At 38.3% G+C, this 24,919-nt stretch overlaps 9 gene segments (V, D, J or C); 6 read left to right on the forward strand and 3 right to left on the reverse strand.

Annotated features, from left to right (window-relative positions):
- Positions 1-1,411: 1,411 nt before the first annotated feature.
- On the reverse strand, positions 1,412-2,284 carry LOC133996840 (Ig kappa-b4 chain C region-like). The segment is given in 2 exon segments: positions 1,412-1,906; positions 2,238-2,284. Coding segments are annotated over 2 exon segments (372 nt in total).
- A 1,055-nt stretch (positions 2,285-3,339) lies between these two features.
- Positions 3,340-3,830, forward strand: LOC133996745 (Ig kappa chain V region 3315-like). The segment is given in 2 exon segments: positions 3,340-3,391; positions 3,499-3,830. Coding segments are annotated over 2 exon segments (384 nt in total).
- Positions 3,831-7,796: 3,966 nt separating this feature from the next.
- Positions 7,797-8,385, forward strand: LOC133996920 (immunoglobulin kappa variable 3-15-like). The segment is given in 2 exon segments: positions 7,797-7,861; positions 8,078-8,385. Coding segments are annotated over 2 exon segments (360 nt in total).
- Positions 8,386-11,759: 3,374 nt separating this feature from the next.
- Positions 11,760-12,241, forward strand: LOC133996841 (Ig kappa chain V region 3381-like). The segment is given in 2 exon segments: positions 11,760-11,811; positions 11,919-12,241. Coding segments are annotated over 2 exon segments (375 nt in total).
- Positions 12,242-13,911: 1,670 nt separating this feature from the next.
- Positions 13,912-14,402, forward strand: LOC133996842 (Ig kappa chain V region 3381-like). The segment is given in 2 exon segments: positions 13,912-13,963; positions 14,071-14,402. Coding segments are annotated over 2 exon segments (384 nt in total).
- A 1,216-nt stretch (positions 14,403-15,618) lies between these two features.
- LOC133996924 (Ig kappa-b4 chain C region-like) lies at positions 15,619-17,163 on the reverse strand (the record flags this gene model as incomplete). The annotated part of the segment is given in 2 exon segments: positions 15,619-15,944; positions 17,133-17,163. Coding segments are annotated over 2 exon segments (357 nt in total), but the record flags the coding sequence as incomplete, so codon positions are not given.
- A 552-nt stretch (positions 17,164-17,715) lies between these two features.
- Positions 17,716-18,191, forward strand: LOC133996843 (Ig kappa chain V region 120-like; the record flags this gene model as incomplete). The annotated part of the segment is given in 2 exon segments: positions 17,716-17,761; positions 17,869-18,191. Coding segments are annotated over 2 exon segments (369 nt in total), but the record flags the coding sequence as incomplete, so codon positions are not given.
- Positions 18,192-19,458: 1,267 nt separating this feature from the next.
- LOC133996919 (immunoglobulin kappa variable 3-11-like) lies at positions 19,459-20,034 on the forward strand. The segment is given in 2 exon segments: positions 19,459-19,510; positions 19,727-20,034. Coding segments are annotated over 2 exon segments (360 nt in total).
- Positions 20,035-22,219: 2,185 nt separating this feature from the next.
- On the reverse strand, positions 22,220-23,738 carry LOC133996926 (Ig kappa-b4 chain C region-like; the record flags this gene model as incomplete). The annotated part of the segment is given in 2 exon segments: positions 22,220-22,542; positions 23,705-23,738. Coding segments are annotated over 2 exon segments (357 nt in total), but the record flags the coding sequence as incomplete, so codon positions are not given.
- Between the last annotated feature and the right edge of the window lie 1,181 nt (positions 23,739-24,919).

The raw sequence follows: 24,919 nt of genomic DNA on the forward strand, positions 1-24,919 counted from the left end.
TGCAACAGTCCAATCTCCCCTTTTGCCTTCGACATACAAGAAATTATGTAACCAACACACGCATAGGCATCAATAACAAATTGGATGTCCAAATGTACCTTCAAACATTTTTTTTTTTAAGTGGCTTGCTACACTGACTTAGCCAAACTTCATTAACCTGCCTTTTTAAAACTACTTGATCAACTTCTTTATCAACCAGCCTGTGGAGGTAGTAGAACATGAAATACTTATGCACAATAATTGATCAGACTCTCAGTTTGAATGAAAACTCAGAGAGTATTATTAAGAGAGCCAACTAAGTGACAATTTTTAATCAGGAAACTGAAGAGCTTTGGTGTTCAACACACACTTGAGATGGCATACAGCAGCCTGGTTTAAAGCATTTTATATTTAATATTATTACTTGGTATGATAACTTGAGCGTGAAAAACAGAAACAAGCTTTCAAGAAATGTTCATATTGCAGGGAATGTGATTGGCCAGTCACAACAAACAGTTCTGCACTATATTTAATACAGCAGTACTCAGGAAGGCCAGACTCATATCTGGAGATGTTTCTCATCCACTAAACATAGAGTTTGAGTTGCTCCCATCCGGCCGTCGATTCAGAGCCCTGAGGGTGAGCAGGAACATGTATAAGAGGTATTTTATCCCTTATGCCACACAAGCACTGAATGTGAAGTGAGTGCACAATGAACTCAAGAATGCATTATTTTTGTTTATGATACTATTATTATTAAAGACAACTTTTAACAGGTTTTAACTTATTACAATGGCTGCTGCTGATGTCCTGCCCCTTTGCACAATTGTCAGTTGTATGTTTTGTTTAATTTTGATCTTTTTTTCATGTTGTGTAGTGTTGGTGTATGTTTGTAATGTCCTTATGATATGATGTGTATTGTTTGCATTTTTAATGTATTGGAGGAAACCGAACACAAATTATCACTTAGGTGGACAATAAGTCATTTAAATTCAATTAATGCCATCTTAGTTACAATTAGTCACTTGTTGGATCTTCCCCTGTGTCTCCACTACTGTTTTTTATTTGAAATTGAAACTCTGGTTGCTGATAATAATAAATACATCAGTATCTTAAATATCTGATTAAACTCCCATCATAAAATCATCCTGTATGCAGACGACATCATAGTGTATATCATAAAATCATTACCTCCATTTCATTAAGTTTATAATCAGTAATGAAGCAAGACACAAGTCATGTTTGACTTTGTTGTCATTTGTATTAATTTAATTATTTTGCAGGTGTTATAGAAAACTAAATCCTCTTGTTAAGATAGAGATTAATTTGACTACGATGCTAATTTTTTGACATTTTTGAAATTGTGAAAAATACAGCAAAGAAATTAACTCATGAGAAATATTACCTTAATAAAATAATGTGAGATGGAAAATGCTGATTTAATATAATATTTATTGTTTTAAAATGTTAACAATACAACAAGCATGAAGACATTCATGTTGAAACACACCATGAGAAAGGAACACAAGGAGAAATAGTTGCAGAGATCAGAGTGAGAGCAGTAGCAGAGTAAAACCAGTAGCAGAGTCCCAGTGAGTCAGATCAGGACTGGGAACACTGGTCTCTCCTCAGTGTCTCTGAGATAGGAGTCTGGGAGCCCTGGGTGGCCTCACAGGTCACAGAGCCCACCTTCCTCCACTGGTCTGCAGTGAGCCTCAGGGTGCTGCTCCAGCTGTAGTGGCCGTCCTTCTGCAGCACCGCGGGGCTCCTGCTCTGCTCCAAGCTGCTGCTGCTGCCGTCCACCTTCCAGGCCAGACTCCAGTCTGAGGGGAAGCCCTTGTTGGCCAGACACATGAGCGTGGCCTTGCCCTGCTTTAGCTCCTCACTGGAGGGGGGCAGCACCATCAGGGTGGGGCGACTCGACCCACTGGAGGAAGAGACAGAGAGACAACATGAAGAAAGTTAATAAAAGAGAAAATACACTCCACCCTGTTGGTTGCAGGAGAGGAGGCTGCTGGTTCTGTTGCTCTTTTTCAGATTGGATGAAACTGGTCTTCAGTGTTTCACTTCCCTCTTTGAGCTCAGTAACTATGGAAACAGACAAGCATCACTGATGAACCAAGACAACAGACAGGTTTCGGTACTAAAGATAAAACATTTCAAACTGAAAACTCCTTCTTTAGTTGAAGTAATAGACTTAAACATCAGTGTTAAACCATTTAATGTTATGTATTAAAGAAGGAATTAAACACTTTTACTTGAGTATGTGTGAGTCTGTGAGTTGCACCCCCTCCCATTTACACATTTATCAATACTGAAGTATCTAAACAGACAGACTGCACAACTGACAAATATTTGAACTGCTGAAATACTTTTTCAGGTTACAAAGTTAATGCTTCTAAATAAGCATGTGCTTAAATTACCTCAAAAGATGTTATGGTATTCATTGTCATTAAATTCATATATGTGATAAGAAGACTGAGTAAAACACATGAAATGTTTCCAGTTAATGAGAACAAAATTACAAGTCAAAACATTGTCTTCAACATGCAGATGTACTTTAAAGAACATTAAAAATGATAAGAATATAGAAACTGTCTGAATTCAAAATTCTGTGTAGCTAAGCAGTTTTTAGTTCAATGTATTTTCATCTGTATTACAGTGAAGCCTGTAGTGATCACTGCAAAAATATTACATTTATAAAACTACAATCCAAAATATTTCAGAATGTATTGACCAGAAATAGAATAAGTGATGAATCTGAGTTTATATAAGAGTTAAAGGTACTTACAGTTAACCTCCAGTCTGGTTCCTCCACCGAACGTGTACCACAGTGATACAAACTCATTGAGTCGTCGTACAAAAACCTCTCACTGTAGAGAGACACGGCTCTCTGACTTTGACACAAACAACAGTCCTTGCTGTTAAAAAAAACTATATTTATTTTTGTGATATCCGATTCTTATCATTATTTTAACAGTTAATAAGTTGTTTACATATATATTGTAAAACTAGTCTGAAACTAAAATTGATCCTTTCAACATTAAATTAAATCAGACAGAAGATGTACTGAAAGACAATGTGTCTGCAGTCATCAAACTAAACATACTTAAAATGATCCCTGACACAGTTAATCAATACTCTAATAACTTGATTGATCCATATATTAAACAGCATCATCAGAGTAATCCAAGTCCCTGTTGGAGTCAGTCAGAGCATTTCCATAGAGAGCCACTTTGCATCAGCAGCACCATGCTCCAGTGCTCTGGGAGAGTTTATAGTCCTGAGAGTTGAACACTGGATGACTGACAGCTGTCCTTCATGACAACAGAAGCCACAGAAATCCTCCTCATCAAAAACATGACTTTGATCTCCGTCCTCATCTGGACTCTCCTCTGCTGCTGCTTCACAGGTAAAGTCCAGAGAATCAAACTCTTCTCCTCTATGAACATCCGTCCCTCTGAAATGAAGCCCACAAAACCATGATGCTGCTTTATGTTTTTGTCTCTGTATCCTCAGAGTCCAGAGGCCAGTGCACAGTGACTCAGCCTGCAGCAGTGACATCAACTCCAGGAGGATCTGTCACTATCAGATGCAGGACCAGTCAGAATGTTTATGTTGAGAGCAACAAACACCATTTATCCTGGTTCCAACAGCGAAACGAAGAAACTCCTAAACGTCTCATTTACTATGCTACCACTCGAGCATCAGGTATTCCAGGTCGTTTTACAGGCAGTGGATCAAACTCTGACTTCACTCTGACCATCAGTGGAGTTCAGGCTGAAGATGCAGCAGTTTATTACTGTCTGAGTGAATTCACTTTCAGTACTGGTTGTACATTCACACAGTGAAAAATCGTCGTACAAAAACCTCCCTCAGTCAGGCTGAACAAAATTTGAAACTGACTGATGCAGCTGGAAGCTACTGCAGAGACTGATACAGTTCACTGAACACACACACACAAACACACACACACACACACACACACACACACACACACACACACACACACACACACACACACACACACACACACAGATATGATCTTCTAACATATTATAGACAATATTCATAATTATTTTTCATGATTGTTCTCATTGATACAAACACAGTCACAACTTTCAGACTGTGACTTTTTTCTGCTGATCTACACATTTATCACCACTGAACCATCACAACAGACAGACTGCACTCACAAAATGAATCCTACTAATACAACATGACATTAAACCAGTGATATTATGGTATTAACTGGTTACATGAGGATGAGACATCTCAGTAGATTGTCATGGTTGGTTCAGTGTCTTTACTTTCCTTCCTTACTATTTTCCAACAGATTACCTCAGACTTTTTTGGTGAAGGCTTGACTGTGTGGGAGAGGGCTTATTTTGAGTTGGACTTTTTTAGAAAGACTGAAGTGTTACTTTAGCAGACTTTATTAGTTGGTCTTTTTTCTGTCTTCCAGTCTGTGTTTGTTGTGAGTGTGTCTGTCTCTGTTCAGCTTTTCCCTCCACACTTTCCCTGCACACCTGCCCTGCATCATGTTCATCAGCCCTGCTCTGCTCCCAGTGTCTTTCCCAGCCAATCACTCCCAGCCTGCACTTGTGTCTAGTCACCTGTTCCCCTTTCCCTCATTAGTTCAGACAGCATTCAGCATTGTGTTTTATCCAGTCAGCTAGTTTTCTCTCCTTTTCAATCCTTTAAAAAAATACCATCATTTGTCTGTAAAATGACGACTGTTATAACCCTCTAAAGGAGCTCATTACAAAGAAGGCCAAACATAATTGAAAAGTCAAAAGTGTCAAACATTCAACCAATTTATTAAGAAAGTAACCAACAAGTTGTGAAAAACTGATGGGTCGGCCAAACTGAACAAAAAGAAGAGAAGACACACAGACCAGTCCACAAAGGGTCAAAGGATCTGGGCTCTCCCCTCCAACCTAAATCCACAAAGACACTAAAACTCAGAAAACAGGACAACCAGACCCACCAAACAAACAGAAAACTAACAAATGTAAAGAACTAAAACATGGTAAAAAAAAAACACAAACTGCTGCTGTCAGTGCTGGGAAGTGGAAAAGAGCAGAGGCCAAATTTCTCCCCCTCTATATCAGTCCTTCCTCAATCAGACTGGATCAGGACTTAGGAGAAAACACAAAACATTATAAAAGGAAATTCATGCAATACCAATCCTATCCAGCAGGGGGAAGTATGTAATAGTGACATGAAATGATAAAATCCCTCTGAACTTCTCTAGAGACAAATTCAGTGTCTGAAGACTCATTTAACACAGTAACATGTGACAGCAGATATTAGTGTAACAATATGTTTGGACACATTATTTGATGAATAGATCTTTATCGTTTACAGATGGTATCAACATTTCAGCAAACAATAAAAATAAAATATTGAGAATGTGATGATTCTGAGAGTCAGTCAGAGCATTTCCATAGAGAGCCACTTTGCATCAGCAGCACCATGCTCCAGTGCTCTGGGAGAGTTTATAGTCCCGAGAGTTGAACACTGGATGACTGACAGCTGTCCTTCATGACAACAGAAGCCACAGAAATCCTCCTCATCAAAAACATGACTTTGATCTCCGTCCTCATCTGGACTCTCCTCTGCTGCTGCTTCACAGGTAAAGTCCAGAGAATCAAACTCCTCTCCTCTATGAATATCCGTCCCTCTGAAATGAAGCCCACAAAACCATGATGCTGCTTCATGTTTTTGTCTCTGTATCCTCAGAGTCCAGAGGCCAGTGCACAGCAACTCAGCCTGCAGCAGTGAGATCTACTCTGGGAGGATCTGCAACCATCAGCTGTAGGACCAGTCAGAATGTTCATGGTGGTAACCACTTATCCTGGTACCAACAGAGAGATGGAGAAACTCCTAAACTCCTCATTTACACTGCTACCACTCGAGCATCAGGGATTCCAGGTCGTTTTACAGGCAGTGGATCAAACTCTGACTTCACTCTGACCATCAGTGGAGTTCAGGCTGAAGATGCAACAGTTTACTACTGTCAGAGTGAATTCACTTTCAGTACTGGATGTACATTCACACAGTGAAAAAGCGTCGTACAAAAACCTCCCTCAGTCAGACTGAACAGAAACTGAACTGACTGCTGCAGCTGGAAGCTACTGCAGAGACTGATACAGTTCACTGAACACACACACACACACACACACACACACACACACACACACACACACACACACACACACACACACACACACACACACACACACACACACACACACACACACACACACACACACACACACACACACACACACACAGACGATTTATGATGTTCATAGTGTCTGTATCATCATCAGTGAAGAAGCCCAGTCAGACTATTAAAACCACAACAACATCTATCAGAGTCAGCTCTACTGATGTCCACACATACAACAAACTCCCAATATATGAAACATGAATGTCCACAGGCACTGGGGCTTCTTATCTGTAATATTTAATGTATTTTTTTACCACAATCCATTCAAGACGAGATGGACAAATTGTTTTTGGGCAAAAGGTTTATGAAGAAGATTTAGATTATTTTGCGATTTACATATTCTCTATGAATATAAAAATCAAATTAATGTGGCTATTAAAGGATATTAATTATATTAAAGAATAAGGACTGAACCAGTTTAACACTGTGACACACAAAGAGCAAATTATCTCTGCAAAGAGAGCGAGGGAGAGAGAAAGAGGATGATAGAGGACAGGGTCTTCATCTTTACAGGACAGTCCTCCACAGGAACCTGTGAGAAGAGAAAGCTAAAAAAAACACTCTGGAGAAGAAGTACAGTTAGTGAAATACATTAATGATTAATGGATATGAACAGATAGAGAGTGGAGGAGGAAAGAGGATCTCAGTGCATCATGGGAAAAATAAAGGCAAAACAACAAGCAACAAAAATCACTCAGAGACCAAGTACAAAGTGATAAAATAAATACCTGCAGACTAGAGGTTGAGAGAAGGAAAAGCCTGTCTGTACAAATGTGCTTTAAGAAGAAACTTGGATGTTGAAACTGAGGTGCTGCTCCTGAATTCCACTGGTGAAGCGTTTCAGAGGTGTGGGCCTTAACAGCAAAGTCTCTGTCAGCCCTAGTTACCAAACTTGATCTGGGAAAGCCAGGAGGTCCTTACCAGAGGATCACAGATGGTTATTTGGTTCATAAGGGGTGAACAGTTCAGACATGTATTCTGGAGCAAGACCCTGTTTAGTCTTGAATGTGTTGAGCAAACATTTAAGAACATTTCCACAATAAACTGGTAACCAGTGAAGAGAGGCCAAGAGGGGGGTGATATGATCATGTTTCCTTGAGTCAGTTAAAATCCTCTCTGCTGCATTCTGCACATGCTGCAGATGAGAAAGGAAGCTTTGGCTCAAGTAAGAATAGCTGATTTGAACCGATGATTTGGTGCAGAGAACTGTCTGAGAAATTTACTTTGTTTAGAAAAGGGCAGGCATGTTGAAATCATACTTAGCAGGTGATTGGATGAACCATCTCTCTATCACTGTCTCCTCAAAGGATGCTGTTCACACTAATCAGATTATTCGAAGTCAGTATTTAATTGTTGAGGACTAAAGGACCAAAAGTGACATGTTTAGTTTCCTAATCTACATGAGAATGATTTAAATGTTGAGTTGTCCCAGCAGTGAGGGGGAAACAGCATGATATGTTGAGGACAGCTCCAGTTGACTGACTCTGTATGTTTGCATATTTGTCCTGCCTCTCTGCTCCCAGCCGTTAAGAGGCCAGTGTTGATCAGTGGCTGTCCAGACCTTTCAGAGCCACTGACACGCCGCCAGCACAATGATGATGTCACTGACTCTACTGCTGGGCACCCTGGGGCTCCTTGTTCAGGGTGAGACTCTCTGCTGAAAACTTGGCTTCAGGATGCAACCAGGTTCACCACAATGATGTTCTGCTGTGATGGAGAAACACTGAAACAAGCAGCATTTACCTTCTTCCATCTATTCTCCATGTTAAAGAAATGATACTCTTCTGTTTTCATGTTGATCATCTTTCTCCAAGCTGGATTTGTCTCAATAAGCCTTCTCCTCTTTTTCATGGTTTCCAGGTTCATCAGGACAAATCATCATGACTCAGTCTCCTGGATTTCACTCTGCTGCTCCAGGACAGACTGTCTCCATTGGATGTAAAACCAGTTCAAGTGTTAGTAGCAATCTCAGCTGGTACCTTCAGAAGTCTGGAGAAGCTCCTAAACTCCTGATTTATTCAGCTACAAGTCGTCAGTCTGGAGTTTCAGATCGTTTTAGTGGAAGTGGATCTGGGACTGATTTCACTCTGACCATCAGTAGAGTTCAGACTGAAGATGCAGGAGTCTATTATTGTCAGCAGTATCAAAGCTTGCCGTTCACACAGTGATACAACGTCGTACAAAAACCTCCCTCAGCTAGAGAGGAACTGATCTGACTCAACAGCTGCACTCAGACCAAAAACAACAGAGGTTTGATATGAAAGACATCACTTATTACAGCAATAATTATATAATTATACTTTTAGTTATTCAAAGTAAGTATAATTTATTAGATTATTTTGTTCATACAGTGTCAGAACAGGATCACTGTGTTAGAGTGAGTCTTACTCAAAGTCAGAATAAAACACAGTTGAAGAATTATGACTGTTATGACTCTCTAAAGGAGCTCTCTACAAAGAAGGCCAAACATAATAGAAAGTCAATTAAAAAATCATATATTCATCACCATGTCTAACAGATAATGATTACAATATTTCTCATGATCGGTCGTACAAACACAGTCACAACTTTGTACTGATGACCTGATGACCTGATAGGAACTAAAGGAACAACATACAGTTACACAGCAGTAAATGAAAGTGAAAAACTTGTATTTGTTATTTTATTAAAGCATATGAAATGTGATGTTAAGTTTTGCACTGAGAACATCAGATTCCATAATGCTTGAAATACACTTCTGTATTTCTGTAGGAGCTTCCTGTCTCTGCTCCTCCATCCACATGCTGGGATACAGAACAATATAGTACAGAGCAGGACAGAGAGGACACATGTGAAGGACACCATGTAGCACCGACTCTGTTAAAATATTCTCATTTAATCTTTAACTTTGCAAATCTTTTTCTTTTAAATACCATAGTTTATGTGTAAAATGATGACTGTTATGACCCTCTAAAGGAGCTCTTTACAATGAAGGCCAAACATAATAAAAAAGTCTAGAGTGCCAAACATTCAACCAGTGTATTAAGAAAGTAAATAACAACTTCAAAGAAAAACTGATGGGTCGGATGAACTGAACAAAAAGAAGGGAAGACACACAGATCAATCCACAAAGGGATGTAGGATTTAAAAAATATATAAATGTTGAAATATTCTCATTGCCTTCGTCGTGTAAGGAATCATGTATGTGTGTAAAGTGGTGAAATTAAATGATAAAATCCTAAACTCAAAGTCAGAAGAGTCATTTAACACAGTAACATGTGACAGCAGATATTAGTGTAACAATATGTTTAGATACATTATTTGATTAAAAAAAACCATTATCATTTACAGAAGACATCAACATTTGGCCGAGAAATAAAAACATTGGAGAAAAAAAAAACATGCACGAGAAAATAAATTAATCTTATATTTAAATACATACAGTCCTGCTGAAAGAGCCCACAGATGTTCAATTAATCAATATTAATCAGAGAACACTTTGATAAATCCTGACTTTTACGTGACTGTATTTTAAATTTAAAACCAGTATATATATGTCTGGTGAAATTGTTGGCGAAAGACTCAAAAGGACTTTTATTTAGGTGTTAGACTTCATGTAGATAAACACTGCCTAAACATCTCAATGCCTTTTTGCACCAACATTCCCATCATTTAATGCTTCTCATTGGACATTAGCTAGCAACAATCCAATCTACCTTTTTGCCTTCGTCATGTAAGAAATTATGTAACTAACACACGCATAAGCGTCAATAACAAATTGGATGTCCAAATTAACCTTCAACCATTTTTTTTTTTTTTTTTTGGAAGGATTTTTTTCAGGCATAGACACCTTTATTAACAGTAGAGAGACAGAAAATCATGACAGAGAGAGGGGGATGTGACATCCTCCTAAACTCCTAAACTTCTCATTTACATTGCTACCACTCGAGCATCAGGGATTCCAGGTCGTTTTACAGGCAGTGGATCAAACTCTGACTTCACTCTGACCATCAGTGGAGTTCAGACTGAAGATACAGCAGTTTATTACTGCATGGGTGAATTCTCTATCAGCGGTGGATATTCATTCACACAGTGAAAAAGCGTCGTACAAAAACCTCCCTCAGTCAGACTGAATTGACTGCTGCAGCTGGAAGCTACTGCAGAGACTGATACAGTTCACTGAACACATGTTACACTATCTCACACACTCAGTTTTCATTAAGTGGATTAAATAACTCACACATTCCCACTTTTAGGAAGAATGAAAAAATATAAGAATATCTCAATGAAAACAGTTTCGGGACAATGATTGTCTTTGATGAAATCAGTGAAGTGGTTCTTCCATCACTGCTTTTCACCATCCGTTCTTACCCTGTTATGGTTTGAACCAAGGTTTTTTAAATACTTATGATCACATTGATTTAACAATGAGGAGAGAGATTGTCTGGAAACTGTTGATAACAAATGTCTTGGTTATGAGCTTTTGACCTCCGTCTGGGTGGATCACATCTCAATTATATCCTGTTACAACAAAATATGAAGACACAAATTACTATCAGAAACTTTCATTATCATAAATCCCACCTTCAAAAAATATAAATTTCACATAAAATATTATCTCATAGTAAGAAACTAATTACAATAAGTTGATCAAAGATTTGACAACATTTCAAATGTACAATTTTTTTTCTTCATATTTTCTTAATTTGGAGCTATTCCCATTTCAGTTTCACAATAACATACAAATATCAATTTATTGAAGCTGGTCTTACTTCAACTCCATGATTCACGAGCAAGGACCACACCACCAATGAGATACGTTTGACAATTTATTAACAAGATTTGAATGAATCGTTTGTGCTCTTGATACGGTGTGGGGAGGCCGTATGAAGGATCCGCTGCTGCGCCCGGGCAACGAGGACCCCCTTGGAACCTATGAAAAAGGAGAGAAGAACAGAAAGAGAGGGCGGGGGGGTGGGGGAACTCGAATATGAGAGCGAAAGAGGGGGAAGAGGGGTTAGGCTGGTTTATATAGGAGCCGGAAGGGGTGTAATTGGGGTGTGTTCCCGCTCCTGAAACTGCGCTTCACAAGCTTCGATTAAAGCAGTGGAATTAAAACAGGAAAAAATGAAGCCATGAAAATTCAGGATATCTTTATTTATTGGAAACATTTAATGACATTTAAATGCATTAAAGCTTTAATTGGCAAAATTACTTATTTGCAAAATCCAGTGTTGTTCTGCCAAAAGTCCACCACAGTGATGAAACTCATTGAGTGGTTGTACAAAAAAACAAACACAAAATCTTAAAAGTAAATACAAATAATATTGACTCATTTTGTGTAGTATTCTGACACATTTATTGATGCATTGACTAAACAGGCTCAGAGTAATTCAAATACTTATAAAGTCAGTCAGAGCATTTCCATAGAGAGCCACTTTGCATCAGCAGCACCATGCTCCAGTGCTCTGGGAGAGTTTATAGTCCTGAGAGTTGAACACTGGATGACTGACAGCTGTCCTTCATGACAACAGCAGCTACAGAAATCTTCCTCATCAAAAACATGACTTTGATCTCCGTCCTCATCTGGACTCTCCTCTGCTGCTGCTTCACAGGTAAAGTCCAGAGAATCAAACTCCTCTCCTCTATGAACATCCCCCCCTCTGAAATGAAGCCCACAAAACCATGATGCTGCTTTATGTTTTTGTCTCTGTATCCTTAGAGTCCAGAGGCCAGATCACAGTGACTCAGCCAGCAGCAGTTAGATCGCCTCTCGGAGGATCTGCAACCATCAGCTGTAGGACCAGTCAGAATGTTTATAGTTCAAACCGTTTAGCCTGGTACCAACAGAGAGATGGAGAAACTCCTAAACTTCTCATTTACTCTGCTACCACTCGAGCATCAGGGATTCCAGGTCGTTTTACAGGCAGTGGATCCAACTCTGACTTCACTCTGACCATCAGTGGAGTTCAGACTGAAGATGCAGCAGTTTATTACTGTCAGAGTCAGCATTTGATCAACAGTCAGTGGGTGTTCACACAGTGAAAAAGCGTCGTACAAAAACCTCCCTCAGTCAGACTGAACAGAAACTGAACTGACTGCTGCAGCTGGAAGCTACTGCAGAGACTGATACAGTTCACTGAACACACACACAGATATGATCCTATAACATATTATAGATAATATTCATAATTATTTTTCATGATTGTTCTCATTCATACAAACACAGTCACAACTTTCAGACTGTGACTTTTTATGTATGTTTGTTTCTGCTGATCTACACACTTATCACCACTGAACCATCAAAACAGACATACTGCACTCACAAAATGAATCCTCCTTATACAACATGACATTAAACCAGTGATATTATGTTATTAACTGGTTACAAGAGGATGAGACATCTCAGTAGATTGTCATGGTTGGTTCAGTGTCTTTACTTTCCTTCCTTACTATTGTCCAACAGATGTCCTCAGACTTTTTTAGTGAAGGCTTGACTGTGTGGGAGAGGGCTTATTTTGAGTTGGACTTTTTTAGAAAGACTGAAGTATTACTTTAGCAGACTTTATTAGTTGGTCTTTTCTCTGTCTTCCAGTCTGTGTTTGTTGTGAGTGTGTCTGTCTCTGTTCAGCTTTTCCCTCCACACTTTCCCTGCACACCTGCCCTGCATCATGTTCATCAGCCCTGCTCTGCTCCCAGTGTCTTTCCCAGCCAATAACTCCCAGCCTGCACTTGTGTCTAGTCACCTGTTCCCCATTCCCTCATTAGTTCAGACAGCATTCAGCATTGTGTTTTATCCAGTCAGCTAGTTTTCTCTCCTTTTCAATCCTTTAAAAAATACCATCATTTCTGTGTAAAATGATGACTGTCATGACCCTCTAAAGGAGGTCATTACAAAGAAGGCCACACATAATGAACGAGTCAAAAGTGTCAAACATTCAACCAATTTATTAAGAAAGTAACCAACAACTTATAACAAAAACTGATGGGTTGGCCAAACTGAACAAAAAGAAGAGGAGACACACAGACCAGTCCACAAAGGGTCAAAGGATCTGGGCTCTCCCCTCCAACCTAAATCAACAAAGACACTAAAACTCAGAAAACAGGACAACCAGACCCACCAAACAGACGGAAATCTAACAAATGTAAAGAACTAAAACATGGTTAAAAAAAACACAAACTGCTGCTGCCAGTGCTGGGAAGTGGAAGAGAGCATGAGCCAAAGTTCTCCCCCTCTAAATCAGTCCTTCCTCAATCAGACTGGATCAGGACTTAGGAGAAAACACAGAACATTATAAAAGTAAATTAATGCAATACCCATCCTATCCAGCAGGGGGAGTATGTAATAGTGACATTAAATGATAAAATCCCTCTGAACTTCTCTACAGACAAACTCAGTGTCTGAAGACTCATTTAACACAGTAACATGTGACAGCAGATATTAGTGTAACAATATGTTTGGACACATTATTTGATGAATAGATCTTTATTATTTACAGATGGTATCAACATTACAGCAAGCAATAAAAATAAAACACTGAGAATGTGATGATTCTGTTAATCAGTCAGAGCATTTCCATAGAGAGCCACTTTGCATCAGCAGCACCATGCTCCAGTGCTCTGGGAGAGTTTATAGTCCTGAGAGTTGAACACTGGATGACTGACAGCTGTCCTTCATGACAACAGAAGCCACAGAAATCCTCCTCATCAAAAACATGACTTTGATCTCCGTCCTCATCTGGACTCTCCTCTGCTGCTGCTTCACAGGTAAAGTCCAGAGAATCAAACTCCTCTCCTCTATGAACATCCGTCCCTCTGAAATGAAGCCCACAAAACCATGATGCTGCTTTATGTTTTTGTCTCTGTATCCTCAGAGTCCAGAGGACAGGCCAAAGTGACTCAGCCTGCAGCAGTGAGATCTGCTCTGGGAGGACCTGCAACCATCAGCTGTAAGACCAGTCAGGATGTTCATGTGTGGGGCAACAGCCACCTTTTAGCCTGGTACCAACAGAGAGATGGAGAAACTCCTAAACTTCTCATTTACTATGCTACCACTCGAGCATCAGGTATTCCAGGTCGTTTTACAGGCAGTGGATCAAACTCTGACTTCACTCTGACCATCAGTGGAGTTCAGGCTGAAGATGCAGCAGTTTATTACTGTCAGAGTCTCCACATTCCCAACAGTCAGTATGTGTTCACACAGTGAAAAAGCGTCGTACAAAAACCTCCCTCAGTCAGATTGAACAGAAACTGAACTGACTGCTGCAGCTGGAAGCTACTGCAGAGACTGATACAGTTCACTGAACACACACACACGTCTTTCAGATTAAGAAATTAGAAATTCACATACTTGTAACAATGAATCTGACTCTTTTACAGGTAATAATTAAAATATTTCTCATTATCGGTCTGACAACTTTGTACTGATGACCTGATAGAAAATGAAGGAACAAAATACAGTTACATTGCAGTAAATGATAGTTCAAACCTTTTATTTGTTATTTTATTAAAGTATTTGAAATGTGATGTGAAGTTTTGCACTGAGAACATCAGATTCCATCATGCTTGAAATACACTTCTGTATTGCTGTAGGAGCTTCCTGTCTCTGCTCCTCCATCCACATGCTGTGATACAGAACAATATAGTACAGAGCCGGACAGAGAGGACACATGTGAAGGACACCATGTAGCACAGACTCACTGTTTCTGTTCAAATATTCTCATTTCATCTTTAACTTTGCAAATCTTTTTCTTTTAAATACCATAGTTTATGTGTAAAATGATGATTGTTATGACCCTTTAAAGGAGCTCTTTACAAAGAAGGCCAAACATAATAAAAAAAAGTCTAGAGTGCCAAACATTCAACCAGTGAAAGTAACCAACAACTTCAAAGAAAAACTGATGGGTCGGATGAACTGAACAAAAAGAAGGGAAGACACACAGCCCAGTCCACAAAGGGATGTAGGATTTAAAAAAATATAAATGTTGAAATATTCTCATTGCCTTCGTCATGTAAGGAATCATTTACACAACATATGCATAATAATAACAAATTGCATGTCCAAATTAACCTTCGAAATTTTAATTTTTTTTTTTTTTAGTGGCTTGCTACACTGATTTAGCCAAACTTAATTAACCTGCCTTTTTAAAACTATTTGTGTATTTCTAGCTAAATGTTCATATGCAGCCTCAAAAGTACAAACATACAAATTCTGTCAATAATGCATTGAGACAAATGATTTGATTAATGTCTTTATTGTTTTAACATACAGAGAATATCAGCATTATTGAAGCAAAAAAAGAAAGACACTTGAGAAATGTGATGATTGTGAAGAGAGAAATAGACAGAAAGAGAAAGAGAGATTTAAAGACATCAGAGTGAGAGCAGTAGCAGAGTCCCAGTGAGTCAGATCAGGACTGGGGACACTGGTCTCTCCTCAGTGTCTCTGAGAGTGGAGTCTGGGAGCCCTGGGTGGCCTCACAGGTCACAGAGCCCACCTTCCTCCACTGGTCTGCAGTGAGCCTCAGGGTGCTGCTCCAGCTGTAGAGGCCGTCCTTCTGCAGCACCGCGGGGCTCCTGCTCTGCTCCAAGCTGCTGCTGCTGCTTCCGTCCACCTTCCAGGCCAGACTCCAGTCTGAGGGGAAGCCCTTGTTGGCCAGACATATAAGCGTGGCCTTGCCCTGCTTCAGCTCCGGGTCCAGCTCCTCACTCGAGGGGGGCAGCACCGTTAGGGTGGGACGGACATCACCTAGGAGACAACAATCACATTAGAGGACAGGGACCACACAACTGTCAGTAAAACCGCAGACAGTTAGACACCGTTACTGTGTGAGAGTGAATTTTCCCCTTTAAGGAGTTTGTGTCAGATGTCTTTTCTGCTCCACCAGTCACTCACTCACACATTGTTTCACTTCCCTTTAAGAAACCTCTCATGCAGATCAGCACAGAAAGATTCATCGTACTGTTTGACCTGAAATATATCAAACTACACTGCAAATAAAACAATAACATTTCATAACTTTCTTCTCAAAATCATCCAAAATTTTAACAAAGCATTACATTACAACACTCACTGGAAACATAACCAAAGACAGAAGATGAACTGACCACCAGCTGATTTCAAACATCACTTAGCAAACTGTTCAAATGACTTCAAACTAACATTACCAATGTAGAGATTGTAAATTTCGCACATTTTCAAACACCATTTTTATCATCACTCTGCTCAATTTTATTTGAACAAATTATTTTTGAACTGAGAGTAAAAATCGTAACCTTTAAAATTAAAAATGACTCTTAGATAATGATTTTAAAATGAATCTAAATTTTCATCTTTTCTACACGTCAAGTTATTAAATTTCAGTATAACGGGAATGTGAATAGAAAAGTTTAGTGAAGCTGCTCTGAGTTATCCTCCATGATAAAGGAGGAGGAATACAAACATCAATATTAAAAAAATTCTGTTAATAAAAAAATATTTTTTATCTGCTGTAAGCATTAAAAAACTGAATTTTAAACACAATTTCACAATATTATATTTAGTATTTGAACAGAAACTTACTTCCAACATCCAGTCTGGTTCCTCCACCAAAAGTCAACCACAGTGATACAAACTCATTGAGTCGTCGTACAAAAACCTCTCACTGTAGAGAGACACGGCTCTCTGACTTTGACACACTGAACTAAAACTACAAGCTCTCAAAATGCAGCTTCACTATTAAAGTTTTAAATTATGTTTTGTTTCCAGAATTAAGGTCTCATTTTCTTTACAATGAGTCTTTGAGTTTTAAATGCAAAAGTGGTCTTTGCCTCTAAGTGCAAGTTATTTACTAAAAATAGTTTTACATGAAAGTGGACACAAAAAAAGAGAATCATAAAAAAGTAATACAAATAAAACAACTCCTTAAATGATAAATAATATAAACATTTGACTTACTTCCAACATCCAGTCTGGTTCCTCCACCGAACGTGTACCACAGTGATACAAACTCATTGAGTCGTCGTACAAAAACCTCTCACTGTAGAGAGACACGGCTCTCTGACTTTGACACAAACAAACTCATTAAAATAAATCTCTTGTTTTTAATGTTTTTAATGTAATTTTCTTAAGAAATTGACAAATTTCATGATTGCATCATTTTATTCCACATTAATACATTTTAAATTCAATTTATATAATTTTTTTCTGGTAATATGTTTAAGTATAATAAATTACATCCTAAAAAAAAGAAGCTGTCAATTCACATGAAGCCCAAACGACATTAAATGATTCACAGACACATCCTAATCAATACTCTAATAACTTGATTGATCCATTGATTAAACAGCATCATCAGAGTAATCCAAGTCCCTGTTGGAGTCAGTCAGAGCATTTCCATACAGAGCCACTTTGCATCAGCAGCACCATGCTCCAGTGCTCTGGGAGAGTTTATAGTCCTGAGAGTTGAACACTGGATGACTGACAGCTGTCCTTCATGACAACAGAAGCCACAGAAATACTCCTCATCAAAAACGTGACTTTGATCTCCGTCCTCATCTGGACTCTCCTCTGCTGCTGCTTCACAGGTAAAGTCCAGAGAATCAAACTCCTCTCCTCTATGAACATCCGTCCCTCTGAAATGAAGCCCACAAAACCATGATGCTGCTTTATGTTTTTGTCTCTGTATCCTCAGAGTCCAGAGGCCAGTACACATTGACTCAGTCTGCAGCAGTGAGATCTACTCTGGGAGGATCTGTAACTATCAGTTGTAGAGTCAGTCAGAATGTTCATGGTGGGACCTACTTACACTGGTACCAACAGAGAGATGGACAAACTCCTAAACTGCTCATTTACATTACTAAAACTCTAGCATCAGGGATTCCAGGTCGTTTTACAGGCAGTGGATCAAACTCTGACTTCACTCTGACCATCAGTGGAGTTCAGGCTGAAGATGCAGCAGTTTATTACTGTCAGAGTCTCCACATTCCCAACAGTCAGTATGTGTTCACACAGTGAAAAAGCGTCGTACAAAAACCTCCCTCAGTCAGACTGAACAGAAACTGAACTGACTGCTGCAGCTGGAAGCTACTGCAGAGACTGATACAGTTCACTGAACACACACACACATTTAGCTGCTCCTTGAAGTTGTCCAAAGTGTAGATCTGTAAAAGTGATTACATGTGTGTTTAATTTAATTATTAAATGAATTGTGGGCCTTTTAAAAGTCACCAATACAGGTCGGACATGAGAACTTTTTCAGGACAGTGTTAAAGACAATGACACTGTGGACCTCTTATAAATGATGCAAGGATGTGAAATACAGATGAAAATGAAGTTATAACAGTTTACAAAGAAGAAATAAATGTGTGAATGATCATCTTCATCTTAGCTTGAGGTACATGGATCTAAATAAATAAATCACAAATAGAAAGAAACAAAAGTCAATCAAACACTTCACATGTTGATAAAAAAGTGATATTAGCTCAGAAGAGACTCCTACATTACTGATGGTAGATTTAAAAGATGATCAAATAGAAACATCTGAAAAATTTCATAATATGGGAGAAAATGCATCAGCGTCTCAGACATCTGCTCAGACTGATACCTCCATAAAATTACCTTGATGATATCTGATTATACATCTCTAAACCTTCATCCTCTCTTCTTTCAGTTCTTACTGTGATACAGCAACTTAACTGTCGTCACTCTCTTCCATCTTAAGTGTAGAAACACAATTAAAATGAAGGTTTTACATTAAAATAGATCCCCTTGATAAAATAAATTAAAGAATAACTATTATTCTCATCTACAGTCTTATTCAATATCCTTATTAAACATATTTACAGGTATGAACTCGTCTATCCGACCCTTCCTCTCAAGAGACATTCAATAGATTTTAGTAGATTTAGCAGATAATCTCCCAACAGGGTTGTTGACATTCTCATTTTGGGCCTTTTTAAAAAAATGCCTGTTTAAAAAAAACCAAACAAACAAACAAACATTTTCTCAAACAGAATCAACTCTCTGTACCTGCTTGATTGAAACCAAATACAGTGCTCTACTCCATGTTTTTATCTTTCATTCATACTCCATTATGTTTCCAATTGTTTAAATAGTCAAAGCTTTTTTGGGGGAAACAGCATGATATGTTGAGGACAGCTCCAGTTGACTGACTCTGTGTGTTTGCATATCTGTCCTGCCTCTCTGCTCCCAGCCGTTAAGAGGCCAGTGTTGATCAGTGGCTGTCCAGACCTTTCAGAGCCACTGACACGCCGCCAGCACAATGATGATGTCACTGACTCTACTGCTGGGCACCCTGGGGCTCCTTGTTCAGGGTGAGACTCTCTGCTGAAAACTTGGCTTCAGGATGCAACCAGGTTCACCACAATGATGTTCTGCTGTGATGGAGAAACACTGAAACAAGCAGCATTTACTTTCTTCCATCTATTCTCCATGTTAAAGAAATGATACTCTTCTGTTTTCATGTTGATCATCTTTCTCCAAGCTGGATTTGTCTACAAAAATCTTCTCCTCTTTTTCATGGTTTCCAGGTTCATCAGGAGAAATCATCCTGACTCAGTCTCCTGGATCTCACTCTGCTGTTCCAGGACAGACTGTCACCATCGGATGTAAAGCCAGTTCAAGTATGAGTATCTACCTTCAATGGTATCTTCAGAAACCTGGAGAAGCTCCTAAACTCCTGATTTATGATGCTACAAACCGTCAGTCTGGAGTTTCAGATCGTTTTAGTGGAAGTGGATCTGGGACTGATTTCACTTTGACCATCAGTAGAGTTCAGACTGAAGATGCAGGAGTTTATTATTGTCAGCAGCGGCAAAGCTGGCCGTTCACACAGTGATACAACGTCGTACAAAAACCTCCCTCAGCTGAAGAGGAACTGATCTGACTCAACAGCTGCACTCAGACCAAAAACAACAGAGGTTTGATATGAAAGACATCACTTATTACAGCAATAATTATATAATTATACTTTTAGTTATTCAAAGAAAGTATAATTTATTAGATTATTTTGTTGATACAGCGTCAGAACAGGATCACTGTGTTAGAGTGAGTGTTACTCAAAGTCAGAATAAAACACAGTTGAAGAATTATGACTGTTATGACTCTCTAAAGGAGCTCTCTACAAAGAAGGCCAAACATAATAAAAAGTCAATTAAAAAATCATATATTCATCACCATGTCTAACAGATAATGATTACAATATTTCTCATGATCGGTCGTACAAACACAGTCACAACTTTGTACTGATGACCTGATAGAAACTGAAGGAACAAAATATAGTTACATTGCAGGAAAGGAAAGTTCAAACCTTGTATTTGTTTTTATTAAAGCATATGAAATGTGATGTGAAGTTTTACACTAAGAACATCAGATTCCATAATGCTTGATTGAAATACACTTCTGTATTTCTGTAGGAGCTTCCTGTCTCTGCTCCTCCATCCACATGCTGTGATACAGAACAATATAGTACAAAGCAGGACAGAAAGGACACATGTGAAGGACACCATGTAGCACAGACTCACTGCTTCTGTTCAAATATTCTCATTTCATCTTTAACTTTGCACATCTTTTTTCTTTTAAATACCATAGTTTATGTGTAAAATGATGACTGTTATGCCCCTTTTAAAGGAGCTCATTACAAAGAAAGCCAAACATAATAAAAAAGTCTAGAGTGCCAAACATTCAACCAGTGTATTAAGAAAGTAAATAACAACTTCAAACAAAAACTGATGGATCAGGTAAACTGAACAAAAAGAAGGGAAGACACACAGATCAGTCCACAAAGGGATGTTGGATTTAAAAAATATATAAATGTTGAAATATTCTCATTACATCCTTTACTTTGACAAGCTTTAAAAGTACAATATGTGTGTAAAGTGGTGAAATGAAAAGATAAAATCCTAAACTCAAAGTCAGAAGAGTAATTTTACACAGTAACATCTGACAGCAGATATTAGTGAAACAATATGTTTAGATACTTTATTTGTTAAAAAAAACAAAACATTATCATTTACAGAAGGCAATAAACATTTGGCCGAGAAATAAAAACATTGGAAAAAAAACATGCACAAGAAAATAAATGAATCTTATAATTAAATACATACAGTCCTGCTGATAGAGCTCACAGATGTTAAATTAATCATTATTAATCAGATATCACTATGATGAATCCTGACTTTTACATGACTGTATTTTAAATTTAAAACCAGTATATATGTGTCTGGTGAAATTGTTGGCGAAAGACTGAAAAGGACTTAACAGTTTAAAAAGAAAGAAAATGTATTTATGTGTTAGACTTCATGTAGATAAACACTGCCTAAACATCTCAATGCCTTTTTGCACCAACATTCCCATCATTTAATGCTTCTCATTGGACATTAGCTAGCAACAATCCAATCTCCCTTTTTGCCTTCGTCATGTAAGAAATGATGTAACTAACACACGCATAAGCGTCAATAACAAATTGGATGTCCAAATTTACCTTCCAACATTTTTTTTTTTTTTTTGTAAGGATTTTTTTCAGGCATAGACACCTTTATTAACAGTAGAGAGACAGAAAATCATGAAAGAGAGAGGGGGATGTGACATTCAACAAAGGTCCTCCGGCCAGGTGACGTACCAGGGTCCGCTGCGTATGTGGCATGCGCCCTAACCACTCAACCACCTGCGCACCATACCTTCCGACATTTTATTAGTTGCTTGCTACACTGATTTAGCCAAACTTCATTAACCTGCCTTTTTTTAAACTATTTGTGTATTCCTAGCTAAATGTTCATATGCAGCCTCAAAAGTACAAAAGTACAAATATACAAATTCTGTCAATAATGCATTGAGACAAATGATTTGATTAATATGTCTTTATTGTTTTAACATACAGAGAATATCAGCATTATTGAAGCAAAAAAAGAAAGACACTTGAGAAATAGACAGAAAGAAACAGAGACATTTAAAGACATCAGAGTGAGAGCAGTAGCAGAGTAAAACCAGTAGCAGAGTCCCAGTGAGTCAGATCAGGACTGGGGACACTGGTCTCTCCTCAGTGTCTCTGAGAGTGGAGTCTGGGAGCCCTGGGTGGCCTCACAGGTCACAGAGCCCACCTTCCTCCACTGGTCTGCAGTGAGCCTCAGGGTGCTGCTCCAGCTGTAGAGGCCGTCCTTCTGCAGCACCGCGGGGCTCCTGCTCTGCTCCAAGCTGCTGCTGCTGCCGTCCACCTTCCAGGCCAGACTCCAGTCTGAGGGGAAGCCCTTGTTGGCCAGACATATAAGCGTGGCCTTGCCCTGCTTCAGCTCCGGGTCCAGCTCCTCACTCGAGGGGGGCAGCACCGTTAGGGTGGGACGGACATCACCTAGGAGACAACAATCACATTAGAGGACAGGGACCACACAACTGTCAGTAAAACAAGAGACAGTTAGACACCGTTACTGTGTGGCAGTGGATTTTCCCCTTTAAGGAGTTTGTGTCAGATGTCTTTTCTGCTCCACCAGTCACTCACTCACACATTGTTTCACTTCCCTTTAAGAAACCTCTCATGCAGATCAGCACAGAAAGACTCATCGTACTGTTTGACCTGAAATATATCAAACTACACTGCAAATAAAACAAGAACATTTCATCACTTTCTTCTCAAAATCATCCAAAATTTGAACAAAGCGTTACATTACAACACTCACTGGAAACATAACCAAATACTGAAGATGAACTGACCACCAGCTGATTTCAAACATCACTTAGCAAACCGTTCAAATGACTTCAAACTAAACAATGTAAAGATCGTAAATGTCGTATATTTTTAAACACCATTTTTATCATTGCCCTGCTCAATTTTATTTGAACAAATTATTTTTTAATTGAGAGTAATAATCATAATCTTAAAATTAAAAATGACTCTTAGATAATGATTTTAAAATGAATCTAAATTTTCATAATTTCTACACGTCAAGTTATTAAATTTCAGTATGACAGGAAAGTGAATAGAAACGTTAAGTGAAGCTGCTCTGAGTTATCCTCCATGATAAAGGAGGACAAATACAAACATCAATATTAAAAATTCTGTTAATAAAAATGATATTTTGATCTGCTGTAAGCATTCAAAAACTGAATTTTAAACACAACTTTACAATATTGTAATTAGTATTTGAACAGAAACTTACTTCCAACATCCAGTCTGGTTCCTCCACCGAACGTGTACCACAGTGATACAAACTCATTGAGTCGTCGTACAAAAACCTCTCACTGTAGAGAGACACGGCTCTCTGACTTTGACACACTGAACTAAAACTACAAGCTCTCAAAATGCAGCTTCACTATTATAAAAGTTTTATATATTTATCTTCTGAATTAATGTTTTATTTTCCTTACTGTAAGTTTCTGATTTTAAATTCAAAAGCCAAGTTTGTCACTAACTGCAATTAAGAAAAATTACATTCTCACATGAAAGTGGACTAAAATCAAGGAAATAACATAAAAATAACTCCTGAAATTATAAATGATTTAAACATTTGACTTACTTCCAACATCCAGTCTGGTTCCTCCACCGAACGTGTACCACAGTGATACAAACTCATTGAGTCGTCGTACAAAAACCTCTCACTGTAGAGAGACACGGCTCTCTGACTTTGACACAAACAAACTCATTAAAATTAGACTCTTGTTTGTAACATTTTTAAGATAATTTTAAAACTGCAATGTGCAAGTGCTGCAAATTTCATGATGGTGTCACTTTGTTTAATAGATATTCATTTTAAATTCAATTGTTTTTTTTGTGGTAATACATTTAAATATAATAAATTACATTCTAAAAAAATCTGTCAATTCACATGAAGCCTAAACAGCATTCAATGAATCACCAATACACCCTAATCAATATTTATTTATTTCATTAACCTTTATTTTACCTCAAAATACCACTGAGGAGGGATCTTCATTTACAACAGTGTCGAGACCAACAACAACGCATGAACAATATCAGGAGGCAAAATAAAATAAAATATAATAATGATTGAATGCAAGTAGATAAGATAAAAACACGGTAAAGTTAAAAACATTTGCAGTCAATAAAGTCAAGGTCTGAGATAAGGCCTTTGAACAGCTGTAATGGTTCTAACTAATAGCGCAACAACCCTATTCTGTGATCGAGTACCAATATCATGTGACTTCAGGGTGAATACCTGTAGTAAAGCTTCATATATAATGTTTATTTTGGTAAAGAGTACAGCAGTGGGTACTGTAGGGATTGTTAGGTATAAACCTTCAGGCTGAGTGGTACACAGCATCCAGTGAATTCAATGTAGAAACAGCTGCTTTACCATAAATTACATCCCTATAATCCAAAACAGATAAAAATAGTGATTTGACCATTATTTTTCTGTGGAGAATAGGGAAGCTATTTTTATTTCTATACGTAAAACCAAGTATTGTTCTCAGTTTACCAATAAGTGTGTTAATGTGACGTTTAAAATTGAGATAATTAACTAGCCAGATGATAAGATATTTATACTGGGGCACTTTCTCTATGCATGTGACATTAGCAGAAACAATATTGCGGGATTCAGTGAGAGTATTCTTAGTGAACAGCATCCATGTAGTTTTGTCTGTGTTTATCACTAACTTATTTCTGTTAATGAAGTTGAAGTGAAACAAATGAGGGTTTCAGATGTTCAAAGGATGACTAAGGAGTGGTTGAAGTACAATATTAAACTGTGTCAACAATGTGAGTTGGAAAA

This window comes from Scomber scombrus, chromosome 16 (assembly GCF_963691925.1).
Source record: "Scomber scombrus chromosome 16, fScoSco1.1, whole genome shotgun sequence".
Taxonomy (NCBI): Eukaryota; Metazoa; Chordata; class Actinopteri; order Scombriformes; family Scombridae; genus Scomber; species Scomber scombrus.